The following is a 24,706-nucleotide window of genomic DNA, read 5'->3' as shown; positions in this document are numbered from 1 at the left end:
AAATTAATTAGGACGATAAGGAACAATCGATTGGCATGATTGAGCAAGACCTCGTACATTGTCAGCGGCCACAGTAGTCTGGGTAACAACCCAAACTGGAAGCACCAGAGCTTCAGTTTCCCTGGGAGTGCAGTGTTGTTAATCCGCCTGAGGTCATTAGCCATGTTCTGCCTTAGTTGTTCAAGTTGCCAGGTATCACTGAGGTCTGCATTAAACCACCGTCCCAGGCTCTTGATGGAATTGGTCACCCAATCAACACCCACAGGTTAACAGGGACGAAACTGGTGGAAGATTGTGTGACAGAAAGTCTCTGTGCTCAGCCAATGGAAAGCCTTTCCACAGGCTGAGAGAACATTTATCAATAAAACATATTAAAATACTTCTCTGAATGTAATAAACTAACTGGTGATGGTAAAAAACACAGGCCTTTTCCGCAGTGCCACGGCGCCGTGATCCCAGCCACCATCGATGAGTCGGAGGCCCTCAGGAGAATCAGTGTGGGCGCGGGAGATTCCGTCGGTCAGTCGGGAACTATCGCCTGGATGCTGAAGGTCCTAGTAGCCAGGAGAATGCAATGCGTTTCTTCTGCGAGTGAGCGGTAATCCTTCGCGGCCAGCAGCGGGGAGCTGTGGCCTAAACCCTTCATCCCTCTGTGACCTCATTTACACCAGAGTTCAGATACTGGCATAAATGATGTATAGTGTCACACCAATAGTCCCAACATCAGTGGCATCACTAAAGTTGCCAGGTGAGTTTATAAATAGAACCCATGACATGGAGCAGGTACTGCTGTTTTGGACAAAAGGAGATGACACAATGGGCAATTGCATAGGTAGGAGTGATCCAGACCCAATGCAGACAACTGTAATGGACATTCATAATCACAGCTGTACCTGCTGCAACTGTAACAGACAAGGTCTTTTCCTCCATTCGCAGACGCTGAAGACCCCACAAGGCCCCCAGTGTCCGCACTCACGGGAGAAGACACCGTAACAGACACTAGACATGTGGCTGTGGCTCTCCTCCTGAGACACAACTAACCCTGAGTAATTTATATATAGATTGGTGGTTCAATCCCTGCCTTTATTCCTGTATGCATGCTGTCTTTGTGGATATTCTAGATGTCAGTGACCTCTTTACTCATCTGTTTCTTTAGATTGTGGTATGATGCATTGCTTTTTGAGATCTACTTCACTTTGTCAGAGATGTTCTGTGTGAGTGATTTCTTGATTCGACAGGTCTGGTAGTAATCAGGCCCGAGTGTGACTAGTGAAATTGAATTCAGCTTCAACTAAAATGTAGTTAATGACAGTTAATATTTACTAGGGCTATCTTTGTTTAATATCAAAATTTGTTTGATGATTTGAAATATTTCAGTGTGACAAATATGCAAAAAAAGAAGTTGGGAGGAGATCAAATACTTCAGGAAGAGCTCAGCGGCCCACACCTCACTGCACATCAATGGATGTGATGTGAGATGGTCAACAATGTGAAGTTCTTGGGTGTGCACATGTCAGATAACCACCACCATCACGAAGAAAGCCCAACAACATCTTCACTTTCTTCGGAAGCTGAAGAAGACCAGTCTGCTTCCTCCCACCCTCCCATCCTTTTACCAGGGAAAGAAGTCTCTGCAGCGGCTAGTGAGGACAGCAGGCAGGATCATTGGAGGCCCTCTCCCACCCATCTCCCCCCTCCACATAATGCTATATTTGCATATTTTACATCTTGCACATGTCTTTGTTTCGTCTTGTCCACAATATCCTGACCATCACTTGAACCTGGTATTCAATAATAACTGCACAACATCTCACTTCACTGTAACTGCACACGATCACTTTGTATTGTCTTTTGTCCTGTCCTTGTTTATCACACATTCTTATAAATGCACCATGGGGGGCTTGAGGTGAAACAGCATTTCAATACGCTGAATACTGTGTATATTTTTGTATTGACAATAAAGACCTTGAATCTTGAAATAGGTCTAAAATAAGCCAAGGTGTCACAGGACCTTAGCTTATTTAGTTGGACTAATCTATTTAAATTTGAAAATTGTGGCATTACAGCAGGATGGCATGGTTGCCATGACAAATACTTTCATTTTAAAAGACTAAAACATTGGTATAAAATTAATATTAGTATTAATAGTAAGAAAAAGTGTTTTTCATATTATGAAATTAAATTACAGAGAAGTTGATTTTCTATGGATCATGTTTTATTCAGGGTAAGTACATCATTAACACCATTACATATTTTTTCTACTTCTTTTAAAACAGTTTTTCTGTCAACTAATGTTTTTGGATCCATACATTTCAGTTCCACTCAATCTCTGCAAGACAGACGTTATGTTAGAGGACTCCAGAAACAGAAATACCACAAATAACAGCTGTGCTGAACACAGGTTACAAGTTAACTGATCCTCAAGTGAAACTACAAAATTTGTTTAGTTACAATCACAAAACTGCTTAGATCGTGTGATGGTTTGCCGGAGCTTGTGTTTTCTCCAAAACCTTGACAGCAATGGTCTTGACCGCAAGCAGCGCTTCGTTGCAGGCCCCGGATATGTGAGAAGGTGGTAACAGGAAGCCGTATTCCCCACGGTCCTGGAGCTCAAACGTAAAGGAGTATTTGATGCCAAGTTTGTACGCCCAGTCGTCAGAGCCGCCAGAACATGGGTCTGAAGAAAGAATAGAAACACTCACACATTCAAGTTACAGTGACTTTGCTTTAAAAAAACGAAAAAGAAAAAAGGCTGTCTTACATAATGTGGCTGCTCCAGGACCATATGTGTAGGTGTTCCTGTAATATCGTTTGATCCTCTGGGCAGCTTCTTGGACCATCTCAAGCTTATGAACAATGTGTGTTCACAGAGGTTTAGACACAACAGTTGAATAAGTCTTTCACTGCTGTTGGATAGACTCGTGGATCATCCAGACTACTCACCAAATCGTTGTGGTTCTCCGCTTGATCAAAGGTGTAGGAATATGGGAAGATGAACATCTGGGAGTAGGAGTGGATGGTGATGTAGAGTTGAACTGTGTCCTTGTGTCTGCGCAGGAAGTTGGCCACAGCCTGCGCCTCGGGCTCAGACTCAGGAAACGGCCCGCAGTTGATTTCCTCACAAGGATTTTGAGAGGATCCCTTAACTGGGCACAACAGCGACACGTGACCTTGTGGAAGCTACAGAGACCCTTGCATGATCAACGAGTGCGTCCACACATGAGGAAAAAAAAGGGAAAGGAAAACTTACTGCCCCAATCAACATCAAAGTTTCTGTTGAGGTCAACGCCAACGCAAAAACCCGACTTACTGATGGAACGGTTCTTCCTCCACCACCTTCTCTTAATCTGAAAAATAAAAATAAGGAAAAATCATACATCTATTTAAAATGACTTCTTTTACATTGAAAAAATGATTCTGAGTTCTTACTGCCGTCCACGTGTATTTGTATCCATCAGGATTCATCACAGGCAGGACGTAGACATCCATGCTGTCCAGGATGCGAGTAATTTCCGAGTTTTGCTGATAAAATGACAAAGACTGACGGACAGATGGCGGAGCGTTCGTGAAACTGCTCCGAGAGAGAGCAGACTCCATTGCATTTACAACAAAGAGCATTTAGAGAGCTCAACTCCCCATCAAAGGCAAGGGCTAAAATAAAGTTTGATGTCAGCATTGTCAATATGGAAATCTAGTGTAGTGTATTAGTCTTTTTCTGTCATTGTGAAATTATACGTCTTCATTTGTTGCTTTAAGTTTGGAGATGATCCAGTGGAAACTAAAGCTTTTTCATAAAGCTTCATTGGATGTGATCCTGACCTTTGACCTATGACCTTGACGCAGTACATACTAAAATGGTGTATTGTATTGAACCCATATGATTGGAACTTTGGCTTCTATAGGATAATGTATTGTGATCCATAAGAAGCTGTGGGTAATATACAGTTTTGAATGACTTTCACATTTGGTGTGACCGTGGGGTTGACCAGATTAGCACCAAAATTAAATCATTTTGAGCTGTTACTGGTATCTACCATCAAACAAAATTTGAAAATGATATCTTGAACACTGTGGTGACTAGAAACTGCTAACAAAAAAACAGACAGACAAACAAACAAATGTAATCGATTACAGAGAACAGAGAACAAACGCAGACACCGCAGCTCAGTTGGACTCACGTGGTGCACAAACCACAAGCAGAAAGCCGGAGAGATCCACTCTCTTGCGTGGATCCCACAGTCAATCCACATGGCTTTCCTATTTGGCCTGTCATTGAAAGACAGCTGAGAAAAAAAGAGGCCATACACATGAAACTGTGCTCAGGAAGTAAACTGAGCTGTCAACACTGAACACTTTACAGCTTAAAGTATGTTTAATGGGATAAACAATGTTGATTATTTACCCCTATAAGTGTACAAAGAGTAAAAAAAAAAGGTCTGTGAGTGTTAAACATAAGGTTCGAGGGCCAAAATTAGCTCAGCAAAAGACTCCAACCCAGCCCACTGGATGGCTTTGGAAAATCTGATGGAGGGCATACATTTTAGACTTTTAACTGCATTTTCTTAACAATACCAAAGTAATTAAGTAATACATAATCAATGAAATGACAGAAATGTTCCTGGGTTTTTTTTCTTACCATGATCTGTTTTCTGTGAATGAACAAAAACTTTCTGTTTTGTAAATATGGGACAGTCTTATCATTCCTACAAGTTCAAGTTGACGGATGCAGCTTTACCTTGAGAACGTATAGCGGCCGCTTCTCGTATGAAGAACCAATAAGGATGGCTTTCACTGTTCTGGGGTTGTCTTGTGCAGTTCTGTTAATCCAGTCATAAATCTACAATGGAGACGGCGTACGTGGTTGTAAGCTGTAATATAGTATAACATACAGGGTAGCTGTGCATTTCCATGTAATCTAAAACAACAGCTCTGTGATAAACGGTGGCTGTGAAGTTTAGAATATCCTAATAAAACTACTGTGCGAAGTTGAAGAAAATATAAAAAATATCGGCAGCCCATCATCATCATCGTCACTAAACATGCTTAAAGCGGACTTATTATTCATCCAATCCGAACTGTCTATCCAACCTGTCTTAGGCCAAGAGGCAGAGGACGCTCTGGACAGCTCGCCAATCTATCGCAGTATCCCTCTAAACTATTTGGCAAATGTACAATGATTCAGCACATAAATCATAACATGCTGCTCTCCCCTGCATAACCTTTATAGGTTAAAAGTATAAGTATCAGTATTGGTATCGGCAATACTGCTCTTGATTTACTTGGTATCGGATCGTCACCAAAATTTGCAGTATGACACATCACTAATGGTCACAGCTCTGGCTGTGAACTCCACCCACCTGCCATTCAAATCTTTTGTTCACATGGGGCAGCCAACCAGAAGAAAGCTGGCTTAAATGGATGGGGTGGAGTTAAGTGATGAACCAATGGGGAGCACCAAGGCCCAGAATAAGGCTGATAGGGATTATATCGAACTGTGACCAATGAAAAGCTACTCTAGCAGAGGCTGAAAACAAAACTACAGAGCTGAAAATGAGCACATCAGGACTCCTTTCAATCTCATTCTTTTAAATAGGAAATGTATACCTCCTCAAGGGTGTGATATCTCTCATAAAAAGTTGAACCGCTTCGTGGGTCAGTGGAGTCATTCTTCATCTGCATTTCGGTCAGCACATTAGGATTAGCCAGTAAGACCCTAAAATAAACATGCAAACACAAATGATTCACTTGGAATGAAATGTGACTCGATGCTTAGTGAATGGTGTGCGTGCATTAAGCAGCATACTTGTGTGTTATGCCATGTTTCTGCAGTATAGCCTTGACTGTCACAGAGCTGTTTCCAGGGACATAGAGGTGGACCTGCACTTGTGTACTGATGTACTCATTTGAAACAGGCTGCCACAGGACTGTCTGTGAGAAAATATCTGATGTAATGAATCACAGAAGTAAAAACAAAACATTACAGGTGTATGATCACTTAACTTTAATGCCTACCTCATAGTGTGTGGATACATTCCTCAAGGTGTCCACTTGTTCTTGTGTTTGTGGGGTGATTGATAGAACTTGGTCACTAAATTTAAAAAATAAAAAATACTCATGCAGTTAAGATACAGCCATATAGTACCGATCTCACTCGGTTACCCATAGGGAGTGTATTTGCATGTGTCACAATATGGTTGCAGGTATTTACACAAGAGTGTCATAACCATTTTTAAACGGTTCAAAATGAGAGTAAAGACTTATAATCTAAAAAAACAACAACCCAAAAACCAAAACAACCACAGACAGAAATCTCTGCTAAGATGCCTCACCTTGTTTCTGTGCAGTATCCTGGCTTCAGTAGTATGCTCAAATTCATGAAAACAAACCAAATCAAAGGAGTCGACATGATGTCAGGGTCCAGCTGGACTGGAAAAGGCAGAGATCCGCTCAAAGTATGAGGGCAGGGAGATGATATTGATTGAAACTGTGTTTATTTAGAAGTTGAACTTTACTTTTAGAGAAGAACAAGGGCACGGGTCAGCTGAGGCAGAGCCCTCTGCTTAGTTAACTGCTACTGTTACATTGTAAACAACTTTATTAACTTATGTAGTACAAATCGCAAAAATCTAAAGTAACGTCAGCTTTGCACTTCTTCTTTTTAATCGTAGAAAACCCCAGTGGCGTAACACCTCCTCGCCTGTGGGTGGCGCCAGATAAAAGGGAAATACTATAGAGTTTGAGGTTCACGTGGGGGGGAAACGGGAAGAAAACAGCATAGGGGGAAAGTGGAAGCGATTTTTGTGATGTGTTGTTAAATTTCCATTGCCAAGATGTCGGGCCACGATCAGCTGGCCCACTATTTGTGTGAGTTAACAAGGTAGGATATATTTGTTTTTAAAGCACGCGCTCAAACCGGGATAACAGGATAAACGGTCGCGTGGGGAAACCGAGTTAGCTTGTGTCGTTTTCTTTTCGGGTGCTGCTGCTAGTTCTGTAGTAGCAGAGACGATCTTTGGTCAAAGACAAACGATTAAGAGCGGTGAAATATTGCACAAAGCTCTGGTTATTTAGCTGTTGAGCTAATTTCCCTGTACGGGGGGAAATGCATGTGCACAGACCGGGGGGGTTCCGATTTGTTAACAATATAATATAACGTCTCTATAAAATCCAAAAGGGGACTGGTGGACAGTTATTTAATCCAATAAGATTTTTTTAATAAGCTTTAATTATAACAATATATTATATTAACCTTATTTAAAAATGTAATGCAAGTTGAACACTCATTATAAATATGTAACACGGTTTCTTTAACCCTCATAAAACTGTTCGCGTCAAATTTGACCTGTTTTGACATTTGATAGCAGTAAAAACAACCTAAACGTCATTTCTTTAACTTCAAATTCGATGTTATTTCTTAAACTAACCCCGAAATACAAAAAGAAAAAGAAGAAGAATAAAAGCATTTTAAAAAGTATTGTTCGTGTGCTACATTTTTTTTTCTATACTGAGGCTCTTCCGGGTTAAATTTGACCCATATCTGTTGAATTTTAGCTCCACCAGCGGGTTAATAGTGACAGAGGTCGAGAGGAACCTGTTGTTCTAAAAAGTGATTGCCTGCCAAAAAATATAAACCAAACATATCTCGTTAATGATGTCAAATCATTTTGAGCCAGAAAAAAACATTCCTGATACAAGGTAGATACTGCAATCATTTTTTTCCCTGCAAAGTCAAGTCTCATTGACATTAAAACCAATGCGTTTTTCACAGTTGTATCAAGTTGTCTAAAAAGGACTGGATTGATTATAATATAGTTACAATAATGCAGGGTTATAAAGATACTTGCCAAACAAATCTTTTTTATTTATTTTTTGATTTTATATATAACCCCTTTGTAAATCCTGTTGACTAACCAAAAGTAAACAAATATTACATGTAGAAAGACTTTATCACTTTATGGCAAAACACCTTGACACTATCGCGAGAACTGCCTGTGTTTCACATTTGCTCAGGTTCCCGCAGAACCTGCTTTTCATTGGAAAATCTTCAAACAGTGTAAAGTAATACAGGTGTGATCATACATGGTGCATAAAAGAAACAGGGGTCATACAGGGGTCACAGAGTGCCTTGACGCGGACAAGAGAGCATGTCGGTGGAGGGGTTACCACTGTCACGTCACAGCTGGAGCCTTTCTGTGTGGTTTGACTGCTCTCCATGTCTCTGTGTGGGTTTCAGCTTCTCTTGCACAAAGGTTTATACCTTGTTTTCTGATGTCTTTTACTTTGTGGATTTTACCATGTATTGTCTTCTCTATCTCCTGGATGTATTTTCCTTTCTGGTTCTTTCTCTAAAGCTTCATCTTCAGTGTGTTTATGAATTATAACCCAGGTTAACAGAACTACTCAGCATTTTCTTCCCATGTTTTTCAGTTTACTGTGGAAGTTGTTGCTGCCTCTGCTGTTCCTCTGTGTTCTGCTCGTTGCTGTCCTGGTCCTGCTGGTGCTGGCAGTGCGTTTCTGGCTGCAGAGCAACAGGACTGTGCGGCGAGCAAGGGACGGACGTCCCACTGTGGCCTTCTTTCACCCTTACTGTAATGCTGGGGGAGGAGGAGAGAGGGTGCTTTGGTGTGCTATCAGAGCGCTGCAGAACAGGTAGAGCTGGGTGTCTTTTTGCTTTTCCTGCACAATTTTAAGGTGATTCTCAAAAGTCCTAAAAGACCTCGATGTCTCCACAGGTATGCAGATATCAATTTTGTGGTGTACACAGGGGACCTGGGGGTGACAGGCCAGCAGATCCTGGAGGGAGCACGACGTCGCTTCAACATCCTGCTCCCCCGCCCGGTTCACTTTGTGTTCCTGAGGCACCGGCTGCTCGTGGAGCCCGGACTGTTTCCTCACTTCACCCTGCTGGGACAGAGCGTGGGATCTGTCTTCCTGGGGTGGGAGGCACTGACAGAGTTTGTCCCAGACATTTACATCGACTCCATGGGTTATGCCTTTACTCTGCCTCTGTTCCGCTACCTGGGAGGCTGCAGCGTGGCTAGCTATGTTCACTACCCCACCATCAGCACTGACATGCTCTCTGTAGTCAGAGAGAGAAACCCCAGGTATACGCTGTGTTTAAAGAGCACGCTAACTGATTGTGTTCTTAATTAATTAATTAATTAATTAATTTTTAAACAGCTGTTTTCTAACCGTCTCACACTGTTAATGTCTCAGGTTCAACAACCCAGACTACATCTCCAACAGCCTCTTCCTGAGTGCCTTTAAGGTGGTCTACTACTGTCTCTTCGCCCTGCTCTACGGCATGGCCGGCTCCTGCAGTGACCTGATCATGGTCAACTCCTCCTGGACCCTCGATCATATCCTATCACTGTGGCGCTCCCCCAACCGCACCTGTGTGGTCTACCCGCCCTGTGACGTCAGCGCTTTCACAGACATCCCGCTCGAAGAGGACGGGGACAGGAAGTGCCACTCGATCATTTCTATTGGGCAGTTCAGGCCGGAGAAAGACCACCGGCTGCAGATTCGAGCCTTTAAAAAGGTGCTTGATAGGAGGAGGGAGGGGTTAGGGGGAAGAGAGGCACTGAAGTTGGTTCTGATTGGTGGATGCAGGAACCAGGAAGATGAAGACAGAGTGCTCATGTTGAGGGGGCTGTGCCAGGAGCTGGGCGTGGCTGACAGGGTGGAGTTTAAGCTGAACGTACCCTTTGAGGAGCTGAAGAGAGAGATGGGGGAAGCTACAATTGGACTTCATACCATGTGGAATGAACACTTTGGAATAGGTAATCAATCCGTTTGACATAATGTCTATTTTAAAACGGGATTTTCTTGAAAATATCCAACTTCTTTCTCTTTTTCCCCCCCTTCTAGGTGTCGTGGAGTGTATGGCAGCAGGGAAGGTGATTCTGGCTCACAAGTCTGGCGGCCCCAAGTTGGACATTGTTGTACCTTTTGAGGGGGGTCAGACTGGCTTTCTTGCTGATGACGAGGACGGCTATGCAGAAGCCATCCAAAGGATTCTGGCTATGTCGCCAAGCAGCCGCCTGCAGATCAGGCGCAACGCGCGTCAGTCTGTGGCTCGCTTCTCAGATCAGGAGTTTGAAGCCTGCTTTCTAGCCGCTGTTGAGCCACTCATAGGAACACTCGAGCGATGAGAGGAGGAATTATTCTACATGTGTGTTTGTGCACGTGTTGTGATGTTTGATACTTGGAGCACCTTTCCCCTCATGCACTTAGGGCTGCAGATCAGTCATGAGCTCAAGCAGAGAGCTGTGGATAAAAGACTCCCAAATACAGGTATTGAAAGGTTAGTTCCAGGATTTCTCCTAAAAGTAGAAATGAGAGAGGATAAAGTTTGAATCAGAACAACTGAAGGCTCTAATTTGGAGTGAAAAACCCACAAAACAGAACAAAACTAAGTGATGTTTTGAGCACACTGCTCAACTCAAGGATCAAAGTCATTCCCGTAAAACGTGAATATGACTCCGATAGTAAATCTTAATGTAAGTAATGAAAATGTTCTTCATGTAGTGGGTGTGAATTCATCCACAATCCTGTGTTTAGAAGTTGTAGTTAATCGTTGTCTGTTGTTCCAGTTTTGTTAACGTGGTGCGTGTTAAACGGATGTTTCACCCCAAAGTGGATCTACTGTGATGACATTGACATTTATCCATCTGGATTGTTTTGGTAGGTTTGCCATAGACGGTAGAAATAAAGTAATAAAACTTTATGGTTCTTTGAGCGTCATCGTAATTTTTTGTTTTTTTAAAGAAAAGCAGCATTTTGATCCTTCTGAGTACTACAAGGCCAGTGGCAACTATATTCAGAATATATTCTTTCATATTCAAGAGGCCTCCAAAACAGCTGGATAAAAGCACAACAGAGTGGTGTTAAGATGTGTTATAGTGGCTGACTGAAGCCTAAATCCCTCATTTAATGAGGCTGAGCATCATGTACTCCAATCAGAGATGTTATCAGATGATGATTAAAAAATTTACATTAAAATTGCAAGTAAAGCAGGAAAGTCATTAATATGGTGATTTAGTCCACAGAGTCATAAAATAAACATTTGAATTAAAGTTCGTTATTTTAACGCTGAGCGCGCTTTCAGTGCTGCTTTTTATTTCTAACGTGATCGCTGCACATTAGTGCTCTGAAACTTTAAACGATACTCCCCCACATGATTAAAGCGAAATTAATTTGACTGAACATTTATTCTTTGTGTGTTAGATAGAATCAAGTCATTTTGGGGTGAACTGTGTCTGAAGGGGAACAAATCGTGTGCTAAACTATGCTGAAAAGGGAGCAAAATAACAGGAAACATTCATTGTTTACAAGAGTTCCAGTTCCTCACATTTCCAGAATGTATTTTTGATATCAAGGATGAATGTAATAAACATACAGTGAGTGGGAGGGATTGTTGCTTTTGTGTCTCACTATATAAACTGCTAACAGCTGAGAACTACAGTCTGGACTGTTCTTATCAGGCCTATAAATTGTCAAAGTGCCCGAACCTGACCTGAAGTTGAAATGTGCTGTGACAGATGGGGTCAGTGATCTGTAAAGATGAAGAAAACCGAGGGGAGATTAACATGACTGAAATAAAAACCACTTTATGCAAAAGCATTTCTCAGAGCTGTTATCAGTCTCGTCATCGCTGCAGAACAAGTGGATATTTAAGGTGGATTGAGACAGTTTTCCTTAAATTGCATCATAAGTTTGCAAATATATATTATAAAGGGTCTCGAGTAGCTTCTAAATCATCAGAATTTTTCTCATACATTTAAGAAAGTCTCATATAGAGGATGCACAAATATTTACTAATTTAATTTAGCACATCAGCCTGGGCTCACCTTATTTTCCTTTCTTCTCTTTTTGTTTTTACACTCAGTACACATTTCTATCATCCTTACAATGGGCATGTGACTGGGACATACTGCTTTATCATATTGAACTTTGAACCTCCTACCATTCATGTAGAGGACTCAGGATCAGAATGACCCTAAAGCATGCCTAACATATTGCATGCAGCAGGACATCCCGGTTATTTGTCACATTGCATTTGACGTACAGTGTATTAGGACATCGTATGGTAGTGTGGGTACTGGAATGCACCCAAAGGACATAAAAGGAAGCTGGGCAGACAGGACAGTGCAAGAGAGGGAGGCTTTTTTTTAAGGGGTTATGGAGTTTAAGAGGCGGTGCACAGGTTCAGTGCTGAGTATATTTAGAGAGAAGTAGATGAACCTTTGAGGCATTTTGGTTTGGTGCCCATCGTCAAGATGAAGTCATACGTGCTCCTCCCAGCCCTGCTGCTGTCTCTTGGATGCACAGGTGAGTAACTTTCTGTCCTGATCACTTCAAAATAAGATTCAGTAACTTCACCTTTCCCTCCTCCTCGTCTGTGACTTTGAAGGCATCCCACTTCACAACTCTGAGCTGCAGTCTGCGGCAGACAGCGCCCTGGGAGCAGCTTTGGCAGAGGTCAACTCTGTGTATGCTGCCAGCCACCTTTACCGGGTCACTACAGGCTCTGTCGCAAAGGTGAGCCTGTTGTGTGCTTAATGCATTTAACAGTATGGCAACAGCTGATTTGTCCTGAATATCCCACGTGTGACAGGTCATCCCCACGGGCCTGGACACCGTCGACCTGCTGATGGTTTTTCGGATTAAGGAGACTCAGTGTGCAAAGACTTCCCAAGACGACCCTCAGGCCTGTGCCTTCAGGCCCGGCTTCTTTGTGGTGAGACATTTAAACCAATGCTTTCCAAATACTTCAGTGAGATAATAAATAAATTAGCCACGTCAGAAGCTGGAATATTATGTGGATGGTTCCCTGTGAAGGGCTGATATCTGTATCCTGGTGTGGACACATGTTGACTCAGTGCTACAGCCTGTTGTTTACATTGGCACGAGTTTACTGGGCCAGAATGTGCCCCTGTGTGATTGACGGGACAGCGGCCACCAGGTATTTAAAGAAATATCACACAGACTAATAAAGCAGGGTTTTTTCTTGTTTCTTTCTCTTTTACCCACCTTCAGCCCTCCTTCACCTGTTCCACCCGGGTACGAATGATGGCCAGGTCTCCCCAGGTGGTCTCTCTGAGGTGCGGCCACGATGGCAGCTCCAGCTCCAGCTCAGAGAGCAGCGAGGAGGTGAGTCAAGAGTCAGAGCGGCACAAATTAAAGAGCCAAACAGTTGTTGCCCTTTATGCACAGCGCATGAATACCCAGGCTTTGTTTCCACAGGTGTTCTTGAGAAGGAGACAGCAGTTCAATGCCCCATTTGCTAACAGAGGTAAGCACATTTTCACATTTTCTTTTGTCTTTTTCTTACAGTGATCTTTATTTAAAACGTTTTTGGATGTTAAGTGCAAATAAGTGGACTAACAACCTCAAAACTTTTGGCAGTCCCAGCTCCAGCTGCACCTTCAGCCCAGCCTGGCGGCTCCCGGTACAACCAGTTGGCAGAAGACCGACCCAGAGGAGACACTTTCAGCAACTATGTAGTGTGAAAGTTCAGCTATCCATGACTTTCTTTTAGGTGCTGATCATATATATTAAAAAAAAACTGAATTAAGATATTTTGCAAAATTTTTTTTGTCCCCCTTTAATTCTCATTTAATTTACAGAGCTGCTGAATGATTATTGAAACACAAAGAAAATATACCTGTTTTTCTGTCTGTGAAGGTTCTCAGTCATCCAGGTCCTCGTAGTCAAAGGAGCTTGCAAAGAAAAGCGTCTGGACTTCTTTAAGTTACTTGAAGTTACGAGAAGCTTCAGTTCTAAGGTCAAGTGGCGGAGAGTCCCAGATATAAACCTAGTGGGAGTTTCCCCCCACAGAGGGACAAAAGGACCCCCTGATGATCCTCTAATCGCCTGAGCCAAGGTGTGAAACTGGGTGTGGGTCCCAATCAGCCAGAGTTTCGGGTGAGTTCATTGTGGGACTCTGGGACTCTCCACCACTTGACCTTAGAACTGAAGAAGCTTCTCGGATGAGAGGTGAAACGTCTTCAAGTAACTTAAAGAAGTCCAGACGCTTTTCTTTGCAACCTCCTTTGACTACCTCTTTTTCTATTTTTAATTTCCATTCGTCAAACGTTATATTGAGCACCAATAAGTTTAGAGTGTAAGCAGGGGCGGTCCTAGCCTGTTTGGTGCCCTGGGCGAACACTCCCTCTGACCCCACACATAAAACATATTAAGGATTGTACATTAACATATTTTATTGTAAAAACTGTTTCGGAACCATGCTGATTTTAACCAGATAAACATACAAACACACACGCACACATATATATATGGAGAGAGCGAGTATGCATAGTAGTACGGCTAACAAACAGCCATTATAATTCGTCATACGATGAGAACAGGACAAATCAAAGTTGACAATGACTAATTAATATTGTGCCGAACACAGTCCAAAAGATTCAATAAGCTACATCAGTGTCTACTGTTTACTATCATAACCAAGTGGCTAACAAACATCACTATACCTACTAATTAATGTTATCTTGTTGTATCTCTGTTGTGGTCAGTGCTATCCTCTTTGCTGTTGCATGCCGGGGCAGCAGGTTGAGGGTCACAGACGCCAACAGACTAAATAAACTTATCCACAAGACCAGTAATGTTGTGGGGATGGAGCTGGACTCCATTAGGGTGGTGTCTGAGAGGCGGATGTTGTCCAAGATAAGGAAAATCATGGATAATACCTCCCACCCACTCCATGACATGCTGGCTAATCACAGGAGCACGCTCAGAGAGACACTGATATTACCAAAAAGCACCACTGACCGACACAGGAAACCATTCCTACCTGTGGCCATCTCCCTGTACAACTCCTCCATCTAATACACTCTTTTTGCACACGTTTTTTTTCTACTCTGTAATATTCTTGTCAATTTTCTTGATATTTATTTATAATCACCTCTGTTAATCCTTGATATTTATAATTGAGTGATCTGTATATATTAGTGCTATTTCTTAAAATCTGTAACATAATGTATTATTTGGAGTTTAGTCTGTTACTGTTACTATTTTTACCATTTCTTCTTGGAGCAACTGTAACTCAAGTTATTTCCTTAGGGATTAATAAAGTATTGTGATTCTGATTGTTTCAGGATGACCTGCCATTATCCAATGACACATCTGCTTACCTGTATCTTTTGCTCGTTTCTCCTCCTCTTCTTTTCTCTTTTTTCTAAACTGAGCACCTGATGGCTTTGAACTTTTCTTGTCCATCTTCCATTGGTTTTAATTTTGCACTCCAGTATGAACACCCATCCCCCAGCCCGAGGATCACCACAACATAATCTAACACACCTACACCTTAGTTCACAGATTCACTTTAGTTTATTTCTGGGATTTCACACAACCCAGGAACAAATCATGAATACATAATGGGCTCTGATTTACATTATGAATGAAATGTGCTCTATTTGGAAGCAGCCGCCCCCCTCCCCTTTTGACAGGTTGTATGTGAGACTTTAGATCATTAAACTGTAAATTATAAATTTTAACTTGTTATTGATCCCTTTACCCCGAGTCCTAAAACGTATATTTATTTTCTTACTCTTCTTATATTTATTGTTTGTTTTCGTGCACTGCTGTAACTGGAGCCTCGTTGTCTCGTCTCTCTATATACTGTTCTGTATGTAGCGGAGATGACAATAAAGTTTACTTTGACTTCAGCAGCAGCAGCGAGCATGCGCACCGAGGGCTCTGACGCTCACTTTTCGCGTATAGAATTTAGAAAAAAACATTAAATGCAGTGCAAATTATAAGTCTGTATCATAATGTCTGCTGTTTTCGTGTTTGTTGGTTTGTTTTTATTTTTTTATTTTGCGAGCTGGTTATTAAATCCCCCGCCGCCCCGTCCTGTCCTCCCTGCCGCAAGCAGAAGGCGCACGTCGCAAACCGATGGCGCCCTTAGTCCTCGCAAATGGGCGATAGAAAACCGACCGGTGCCCATGCAATCCCCAAAATGCGCTGTCATGATGTCGGGGCAGCATGGGTGCAAGCAACTTTCGTGTCGCCCATATCAAAAACCGCTACTGAGTGTAGTGTAGGGTAGGATAAAACCACTAGAGGGGGTGTGTGACCTACCAATCAAACAAGTCGGTTGTAAATTGCACTTGAATATAACACATCAAACAAACATCCAGAGATGTGCAAAGGTCTTAAGTGACCCCTCATTTCTTTATATTATGGTAGGAAAATTGGAAGTAGGTGCAATTATTTATTAAAAAGTATGCAAAGATACAGGGAAATACAGTATGTAAGGCAAGAACAGAGTTTGTACAATTCTAATGAGCTTTAAAGTCAATATTTGGCATGACAACCTTTATTCTTCCAGTCTGAACCCTCTAAGGGAGCTTTCATGTCATGTCTTCAGGAATAGTTCTCCAGGCTTCTTGAAGGACATTCAGAGCTTTCTTTGGATGTTTCTGCCTTTTGTTCTGTTCTCTGTTAACATGATCCCACACTGTTTCAGTAATGTTGAGGTGCAGGCTCTGGGGAGGCCAATCCAGGTATGGTTCTACTGTGTTGTTTAGGATCACTGTCCTGGTGAAGACAATGAAGCTGCTGCCAATCAGAAGCTTTACAGATGGTACTGCACGATGGATCAAAGTGTTATGTGCTTTGTATGTTCATAACTTCCATCAGTTTTCACTCCAACACCACTGGCTGAAATGCAAACCATGACACAGCTTTCATCATGTTTTATATGTGGCTGTCCATACTCACTGTTGTACCTCTAATAATAAATAAATTACCATTAAATATTGCCATTATCTGTGGCATTTTTCATAAATTCAACTCAAGAAATGGAAACGATGATGCGTTTTTGACAGGCTGCTAGCAACAAAGAGAATTTAAAAGTGGTTCCAATTTGTTTTTTGTGTAGACACAAACACTGGCTCATCCCACGAGTTAGTTGCTTTTTTTTATACTTCAATGACTCATAGGTTAGTGTTGGTGGCTTAACAAAAATATTCTTCAGAAAAATGGTCAGATACAACAACTGGAATGAAAATGAGTGAAGAAATGAGTGAAGAAGGAGCCAACATCCAAATAAAAACTTTGAAGAAAGGCTCATTGGAAACAAAATAAAAAGAAATGAGGGGTGACTCAAGACTTTTGCACTGAACTACACATAATCTTTAAATTAATTGAACAAACGACACAGAGACGGGTTGAGGTCTGGTTTAAACATTTATATTGTGATTTTCAGTTTATATGCAAGAGGAAACATTTACTCTCATCTGCAAACATTTTTCTTCATCTGGCCCCACGTGTTCGCCTCAGCACATCGATATAACTTACATACTGTACTGCAGCAAACATCCCGGTAAGGACAATGACGCTCAGTTATAAGAAAGAAAAAAAAAGATACACTGTCTTCAAGGCCTTGTATGGAATCTACACCACCCCACACCAAAGCCAGTCTAAATGATCTGAAATATTCATGATATGTCATCCTGGCACACACGGACATGTCGAAGGACAGCACTAGCACCCTAAAAACGAAGGCATCGCTGCTAGAAATGGAAACCCTTCATAGTCGACCCTCTAGATAACCTCTGACCCTGTGCACCAAGAGATGGAGCAGCAATGGCACCACGAGGAAACGAGATTCCATAGACACAAAGTTGAGTTGAACATTCAGATGATTTGTGTTATAATAAACTACATGATTCGATGCTCTGTACATTAACCGGATAAAATGCATCTCTCCTTCGATACTTCACGTGGCTGAATCCAGCCGGTGCTCGCCACTTCCTGGACGGGGAACTTAAGAAGGCGGCGGGGGAACCAACGGTAACGGAGCAGCAGCTGCAACTGTACAGATACAAACTGAAGGATAAGGTCCGAAATCAAGCCAGCACACAGGGAACTCACACAGTCCACAAAGATAACCACCCCAGGCCTCCTCCTCCTCTCTCCTTTTCTACAAAGTCCAGTACAAGTTTTGCATTAAATTAAATCCAGCTGCACAGTCCATGCCATTTTTTTTGGAAACCTTTAGAAGATACTTCCTTTCTGTTTCGACCTCTGTGCAAGACTTTAAGAGTAAGGCTTCCTTCTGATTTGCATTTGTCAAGTGGTGAAACAGTCTAGAAACGCTTAAGACAAAAGATTTTACTGAATCATTGCCTTTCTTTTCTTCCAGATACATTCCATTGTGCGCTAATGTTGATCTGCTCCTCTCTAGGCTTTAATCTATTTAAAAGACACTTACACATATAAAAAAAAATCCTTCCATTTACCAATCTTTAAATAATTTTATATAAAAGCAAACCTGACAATCCCTGTTCCATGAAGGCCCTCCCTAATGATGATTAACTACTACCACCATACCATCACATACGCATGCATGCACTCAATGCATGGATGCACGTTCAGTCCATTTCTCTCTCTCTCACACACACACACACACACACGCACGCACACACATGCACGCACACAGCTTCATGTTTTACAGCTTGTTGTTTACATGTTGTCCATGCAGTACCAAAGCAGAGAGATCATGATGAGTTTTTGTTGTTTTCTGTGTTGCGTCTCCAGTAACGTGGCACAAACTTGTGGCAAAGAAGCAGATGCATGATTTGGCTCAGACCTGGATCCAATAATATTTGCACAAAGTCTTATTATTAGTGTTTACTCAGAGCTGCTTGGTGTACCAGACAAGTGGGGTTATACCGTACGGGGCAAAAACTTCATGTTCCAGAGAGCTTGGATAGTTTAGACACCTCCAACTTAACCTGTTTGAGTCTAAAGTGTCCCAGTATTGTAAACCTCACTCATCCAGAAAGCCAAGCAATAAAAAAAATGAAGAACTAGCAAACACTAATTGAAGATGGTCTGGTTTGGCTTTTAGTATATACACAGTCATTTATTATCGTGTCCCCAGGAGAAGAAAAGAGTAGTCCACTAATGCATTTTTACTTCACTATATCATTTCATTGTCTATTCATTAGTCTTCATCGTGTCCTTATCGACAAGTTCAACTACTATCCAGTAAGCTTGGTGCCATCCCCTCTTTTGGGTGGGGCAGGAGGGGGTCCTCGTCGTAGTGTTGCATAGCCTGAGATGTTTCCGGACATATAGCCACCGTTTCCTCCGTTGCTTTGCTTTCCTTGGTCCAGGAGCAGCTCAGGAGGCGGCGGGGGCAGCGCCATGTCGTCCATGGTCCCCGCGGGGTCCAACTTGGCTGAGAGGCCGGCGGAGTTGGTGGAGCCCTGGCGTCCCACTGACTTTCGCCTCAGTGTCCTGTTCAGATCCTCCAAGAAGTTGGGCTGGCCTGAGCTACCTTTTGGGGAAGTCGGTGGAGGTGGCGAGAGCGGAGGTGGTTCTGGGGTGTTGTTACTACGCCGCCCGAGCGTGGGCGGAGGAGTCTTTTTCAGGGAGTTCTTTCCCCATGTTGAGTTACTGACGAGGGAGATGGGTGGTGGTGGAGGAGGAGCCTGGGGCTGGGGATTCACCACTGCTACTCGAGGAGGTCCGCCCGTATGGGCGTCATTACCTGGAGGTGGTGGAGGGGGGAAGAGCTCGGAGGCAGGTGGAGGAGGTGGGAAGTAGGCGCACTCAGGAGGTGGGGAAGGGAAGTCGCCACCAGACTGCTTTGCCTGGCTTACCTTGGCCTGCAGTGCCAGGGGCAGGTTAGCCAGGTTGAGCTTTCCTGGTTTTGGGGGAGCAGGAGGTCCATTTGAGGGCTCCTTTGAAGGCGATCCATTGGAGGGAGGACATGAGGAGGGAGGGGCGGTGTTGCCTTGGGGAGCAAACTTGCTGAGCAAATTTCTCCTGGATTCCTCGTAGGAGTTTGAGGCGTTGGACTTGATGCTGGAGTTCCTCTGGGGGGTGGGAGGAGGTTTCTTGCCTCCAAAACTAGAGGAACCAGAGGGTGACCTCCTTATGGGGGAGCCCATGTTTCCAGAAGGAAGGGGAGGAGGAGGTGGCGTCGGACCTGTGACTGGTGCTGGGGGAGGTGGAGGAGGAGGAGGAGGTGGTGGTGGTTGAGCAGGGAAGCCGGTGTTGCTGTCTGGAGGAGGAGGGGGGAATTCGGGAGACTGCAGCTGCTGGCCACCCCCACGCTGCCATTTTGGTTTGGTTTTAACTGCAGGGGGAGAGAGTGGGGCTTTCGAAGCCTCCATTTGATTGCCTGCTTGGGATGAAGCTCCTGGGAACTGACTGGCTAGCTGTTTCACCAGAGACATGGTGGGAGGGGCTCCTGTGGAAATGGTTGGTGGCTTAGACAAACTATGCTGCTTAGGCAGAGTTGGAGGGGGTTGAGTGGAGGTGTGGCCTGTCTGGAGGCTGAACTGCTTCTTAAGGGGTGCAGGTAGAGGAGGGGGTGGTGGTGGAGCTGGGGTCGGGCAACTCATTGTAGCAGGAGGCGGGGCAGGAGGGAAAGGGGAGACTGGTGACATGGGCTTGGGGGCAGTATGAGGGAGAAAGCCTGGGTTGAAGTTTTTCAGTGGTGCTGCCAGGGGTGCAGGAGGAGGTGGAAACTGGGCCGGTACTTGGAACTGTTGAGGAGGAGGAGGTGGTGGCGGCGGTGGCGGAGGTGGAGGAGGCGGGGGTGGTGGTGTGGGGGCAGGTGGTGGGGAATACTCGAGCCCGCCGTTTGGAGACGGGAGGTCCCGCGGCGGGCTGGGAAACCGCTCCTTCAGCGCTTGCTTGAGTCCACTGTGGTAGACAGGCTGACTCACGGGAGCAGCTGCAATAGCTGGTGGCGGTGGGGGCGGCGGAGGGGGAGGAAATGCAATTCCATTGGTCTGTGGAGCAGGCAGAGGAACTGGCGGTGGAGGGATGAAAGCCGGTGGAGGGATGAAAGCCGGTGGAGTAGCCGGACTGGGTGGGCCCAGTTTCAGCACAGCCATGGCAGACCCGGGGGTTGGCATGGACGGTGGAGGGGGAGGTGGTGGTGGAGGAGGCGGGGGCACATTAGTCCTTGCGGCAATGTGATTGACGTTTGGTTTGATGGCCTGCAGTGCAGGTGGTGTCAGAGTCGTGGGCAGAACCTGCTGGGCTGTAGCAGGGAGGTGAAAAGGTATCTTGCCTCCTTTCTGGTTCTGCAGCCTGGTGATGGTGCTGTATTTGTACATTGTGAGAGCCGGCGACTGATATGACACCGTCTGGACTGGTGGAGGGGGTGGGGGAGGCGGTGGTGGAGGTGGCGGAGGTGGAGGGGGTGCGGGAGCTGGTTGCTGCTGCTCCTGTGGGGGCATGTGGTTGTAGTTGCTGAAGGCCTGTGACTGTTGCTGCTTCTGCAGCTGCTGTTGATGTAGTTGAGCAGACTGTGGTGGTTGTAGCGGTGGCGGTGGTGCTGCCTGCGGTGGTGGTGGCGGAACTGCCTCCTGAGGAGACGGATGCTGGGGAGGCGGGTGCTGGTGCTGCTGCTGCAGCTGAATTGACGTCTGGGGTTGCACCAATGGGTGCTGATGCTGTGGGGGGTGCTGCTGCTGCTGATGTTGGGGGTGGGGCTGAGACTGAGGCCGTGATGGAGGCTGCGCCTGAGGCTGCTGCGGAGGCGGCGTCAGGGCTGAGTGGTCAACTGAATGCTGGCTGTGATGCCGGTGGCTGTGGGAACCGTGCGGCAGCGTGGCCCCTCTGGATGCCTCCATTCTCATCTGCGGAGAACAGAGCGAGTGTTAGGCTTTGTCACGTGACTCACACATCCTCCTGCAAACACGCGACTTTAACACGCTGAAACTCATACCTTTGAGTTTTCCTCAATCTGGGTACCCCTCTTCCAGGCCTCTGAAAATATGGAGCTCACCACGCTCTGGGAACGCCCATGAGAGGAGCCCGTATCCACCCCGCTGTCAGAATGGCCCGAATGATTCGACTGGGACTCTGAAAAAACAAATGAAAAACTGTAAAAAGGCCTCTTATCAATTAGTAATATTGGAAATACATCATAGATGAGTCACAAATCCTTCTTAAAAATTTAAAAGATTTGACATAGAATATTTATTATGTACATCTTTTTGCTGTTTCTCAGCATTCTCCAACACAAATGTGTTTCTTTTTAGTGAATCAAGCGAGTTAAAAGTCTAGTGCCTGTTTGCATTCTTGTTCTGTGTTCAGAGTGACCTCTAACAGTAGTGAGCATGTCTGAATACACTTTACAATACGCTCCACTTCTATCTGGTAGCATAACTAGCATAACTTAGCATTGACTTAGTAAAAAAAAATGGAAGTGCTTTTGTTTTTAAAGCTAAATTGCTTCCATGTTGAATTAACTATACACTGGACATGATGATGCGTTTAAAGGAGCCATTAGTGGTGCTTAGCCTAGCTCGTGAGCGAACCGGGTATGCTGGCGGAGCTGGAGCCAGATCTGATGCTAGACGTAGAGAGAGAGGACCAATCGTAGGCTGCCTCTGTCCTCTTCATGGCTTCCTGGTAGTTCAAATACAGCTGCTTCCCATACTGTATGAGATCGAAGAACACAGATGCATTTCATAAATTAAAACAAAACATTTATCTGCTTATTTCTTTGCCTTGAACAGTAACTCTGCTTCAAACCAACCTTTGCGATGCGGATTCCATTCACCCACTGGTGCAGCGTCCTCACATCATCGCAGCACAGATACTTGATGTACTGGGACTTCTTCTGGATTTGTGGATGCTGCAAATAAAACAAGTATTATGAACATTAAGTGCTCTGCACAGACACTGCAAAACGATTCAAAATAAAAGGATTTTTTTAAACAAATAACATGTGCAATTGACATCGAAGCATCCTCTTGCAATTTATTAGACAAGTGCTTATTCATTACATTAAATGCAGTCAGTAAATAAACTTTCTATTCTGATTAAACTAATCCAATCAGCTTCTTTGGAAAAGATCTCCAGAGACATTTTCTAATAGCAGACTAATGGTACTAAGTGCATGGGGGTAACAGTGAAGCGCTAAGACTGCATATCTCTGGGGACTACAAGAACCATTTGATGTGTTCAAACCTCTACTTTAAACAGATGCAAAGGAGGACACGTGTACATCCCACCCATGTTATAATGCCTCATTTCTCTTGTTATAAATTTCTTCAGATATGCAGACATCTAATTATTTGACTTGCAAAATGTGTTTACAAGATCTGTATCACACACAGAACTGGACATCATCTGTAGCTTTCTTAGCCAAGTGCTCATTTGTGCCGGTTTAGGTCTCTGGAGGAACATTAAGACCTGCTGTTATTTGCAGGCCAATCAGGACAACGCAACGTTTCACCATGCAGTTACAGGGATTCACCTTCAAGGCCAGGCAGTAGTCAGTGGGAGCTTTGTATTTGCTGCGGTAGTCCTGCCCGTAATACACGTTAACATGGTCCAACTGCAGGAAGCACACGAGATCTCTGGATGCCTGTGGAGAAAGAGAGGCAGGGGACGGTGTCATGTACTGATGCGTGGTTGACCTAAAAGAGACCGCTGTTGGCTGCTGCTGCTCTGTGTGAAGAAACTGAATTTTACCCACCACGTTTGTGCTGTCGTTGTATAGAAACATGGAGCTTCACTCAAGCTGTTTTAGTGCATGAGTGAAGCAGTTGCAGAATGGCTTGAAATAATTATGCAAAGTCCTTCATTTGTCTACGTTTTGTGTGTATATGCTATTAAAGGTCTAACTTACATCTAGAATGCCCTATTCAGTATCAAAGCTGGGACTGAAATGCCACAAATCATGAGTGGATCTGCTTCTCATAACCCTAAATGCCACATTTCTGTTCCTAATCTTCATTTCTGCGTCCGAGTAGCATGATCGTACACCAGCCGTCACTGACCTTGGCTTTGCCTTTGGGGACATAGTAGATCCCCGAAGCCCTGAGGAGGAAGTAACGCTTCTTCCATGACTTTTTCCCATCTTCTTTGAGCCACAAGATGCCCTCGATCTCTGGCACAGACACTGAGCCACCACAGAAACATTCCTGAAGTATTGCACAAAAACCCATTAAATAATTCATCTAAGTAACGCTCCAGATTAGCAGGAATGATAGAAACGTCTGCAGTTTGCTTTATAAAACACCATCTTACCTCTAATAAAGCCTCTTTGTTCCTGTCGGCCATTTCTGATGTCTCCTTCCGCCCCAGCAAATAGTTCTGGAAGCAATTGAGTAAAACAGTGAAGTCAGTGGAGGGATGGGAGGGGGAGAAAGTCTCACCTTATCCTATGTGTAAATAAATTATTCACTTTCACTTGCTTTGACCTACTTCTGACACTCCTACACAAACACACACACTGTTATTCACTCTCTGGCTCTATGCAGGCACTCAGCATGCATAAACAATGCTTCTGCGCGTATAACATACACAGTCGGCATTTGCACACCGAACGCAGAGCAGTTAAAAGAGGAGAGGATGTTATCTGCCCCTCGGTCTGTTGAACACGCCACCATACGTGTGCAGCTTTAACGTAATGGGCGGTCACCTGAGGGTTCTTGAAGAGGGCGTATTTCTCAATGCGCTCTATGAACATGAGCTTGTTGTGGCTGTCCCGGGTCCAGTTTAGCAGATTCTCCACCAGGTTCTCGTGGTCCTCAAAAATACGCTCTGAGAAAAAGGAGGAGCGAGAACAGGTAATGAAGAACAGGCGAGAACAGGTTTCTTTTGCCGCCCTGGAACTGGGGCCGTGACTATTACATATTACTTTGTGTATTATGCTGCGAGAACCCCTGAACTTCGACCCTATGCTACAAGCGCAGAT

General features: G+C 44.1%; 4 protein-coding genes across 6 annotated transcripts in view; 2 read left to right on the top strand and 2 right to left on the bottom strand.

Moving 5' to 3' along the window:
* Positions 1–2,208: 2,208 nt before the first annotated feature.
* cpb2 (carboxypeptidase B2 (plasma)) lies at positions 2,209–6,451 on the bottom strand. Its single transcript, XM_085398128.1, has 11 exons — positions 6,330–6,451; positions 6,013–6,088; positions 5,804–5,928; positions 5,605–5,713; positions 4,736–4,837; positions 4,179–4,283; positions 3,430–3,540; positions 3,251–3,347; positions 2,944–3,146; positions 2,762–2,846; positions 2,209–2,677 (listed from the first exon to the last, which is right to left on the bottom strand). Exons 1-11 carry the CDS (start codon positions 6,404–6,406, stop codon positions 2,466–2,468), a joined length of 1,302 nt encoding a protein of 433 aa, XP_085254254.1. The 5' UTR covers positions 6,407–6,451; the 3' UTR covers positions 2,209–2,465.
* Positions 6,452–6,741: 290 nt separating this feature from the next.
* On the top strand, positions 6,742–10,729 carry alg11 (ALG11 alpha-1,2-mannosyltransferase). The gene is made up of 5 exons (XM_085399134.1): positions 6,742–6,877; positions 8,428–8,649; positions 8,733–9,104; positions 9,217–9,782; positions 9,871–10,729. The coding sequence occupies exons 1-5, from the start codon at positions 6,831–6,833 to the stop codon at positions 10,152–10,154; spliced, it is 1,491 nt and encodes a 496-aa protein (XP_085255260.1). The 5' UTR covers positions 6,742–6,830; the 3' UTR covers positions 10,155–10,729.
* Positions 10,730–12,186: 1,457 nt separating this feature from the next.
* spp2 (secreted phosphoprotein 2) lies at positions 12,187–13,590 on the top strand. Its single transcript, XM_085398895.1, has 6 exons — positions 12,187–12,333; positions 12,416–12,543; positions 12,620–12,742; positions 13,042–13,155; positions 13,249–13,297; positions 13,411–13,590. Exons 1-6 carry the CDS (start codon positions 12,282–12,284, stop codon positions 13,512–13,514), a joined length of 570 nt encoding a protein of 189 aa, XP_085255021.1. The 5' UTR covers positions 12,187–12,281; the 3' UTR covers positions 13,515–13,590.
* Positions 13,591–17,206: 3,616 nt separating this feature from the next.
* raph1b (Ras association (RalGDS/AF-6) and pleckstrin homology domains 1b) overlaps positions 17,207–24,706 on the bottom strand; it is a 41,325-nt gene continuing 33,825 nt past the window's right edge. For all 3 annotated transcript variants that reach the window (XM_085398757.1, XM_085398759.1, XM_085398758.1), the window contains 8 exons: positions 24,431–24,552; positions 24,037–24,102; positions 23,787–23,930; positions 23,261–23,371; positions 22,538–22,636; positions 22,317–22,437; positions 21,722–21,858; positions 17,207–21,632 (listed from right to left, as the gene is read on the bottom strand). In XM_085398757.1, the coding sequence (XP_085254883.1) occupies positions 19,014–21,632; positions 21,722–21,858; positions 22,317–22,437; positions 22,538–22,636; positions 23,261–23,371; positions 23,787–23,930; positions 24,037–24,102; positions 24,431–24,552 (3,419 nt within the window). In that variant the 3' untranslated portion in view covers positions 17,207–19,013. The remainder of the gene's footprint in view (positions 21,633–21,721; positions 21,859–22,316; positions 22,438–22,537; positions 22,637–23,260; positions 23,372–23,786; positions 23,931–24,036; positions 24,103–24,430; positions 24,553–24,706) is intronic.

The sequence above is a fragment of the Rhamphochromis longiceps genome, linkage group LG23, assembly GCF_057381845.1.
Source record: "Rhamphochromis longiceps isolate RC_006_pf linkage group LG23, R_longiceps_female_GT1.1, whole genome shotgun sequence".
NCBI classification, from domain to species: Eukaryota; Metazoa; Chordata; class Actinopteri; order Cichliformes; family Cichlidae; genus Rhamphochromis; species Rhamphochromis longiceps.
The sequence above is the reverse complement of the archived record's forward strand: the minus strand, read 5'-3'. Positions and strand labels throughout refer to the sequence as shown.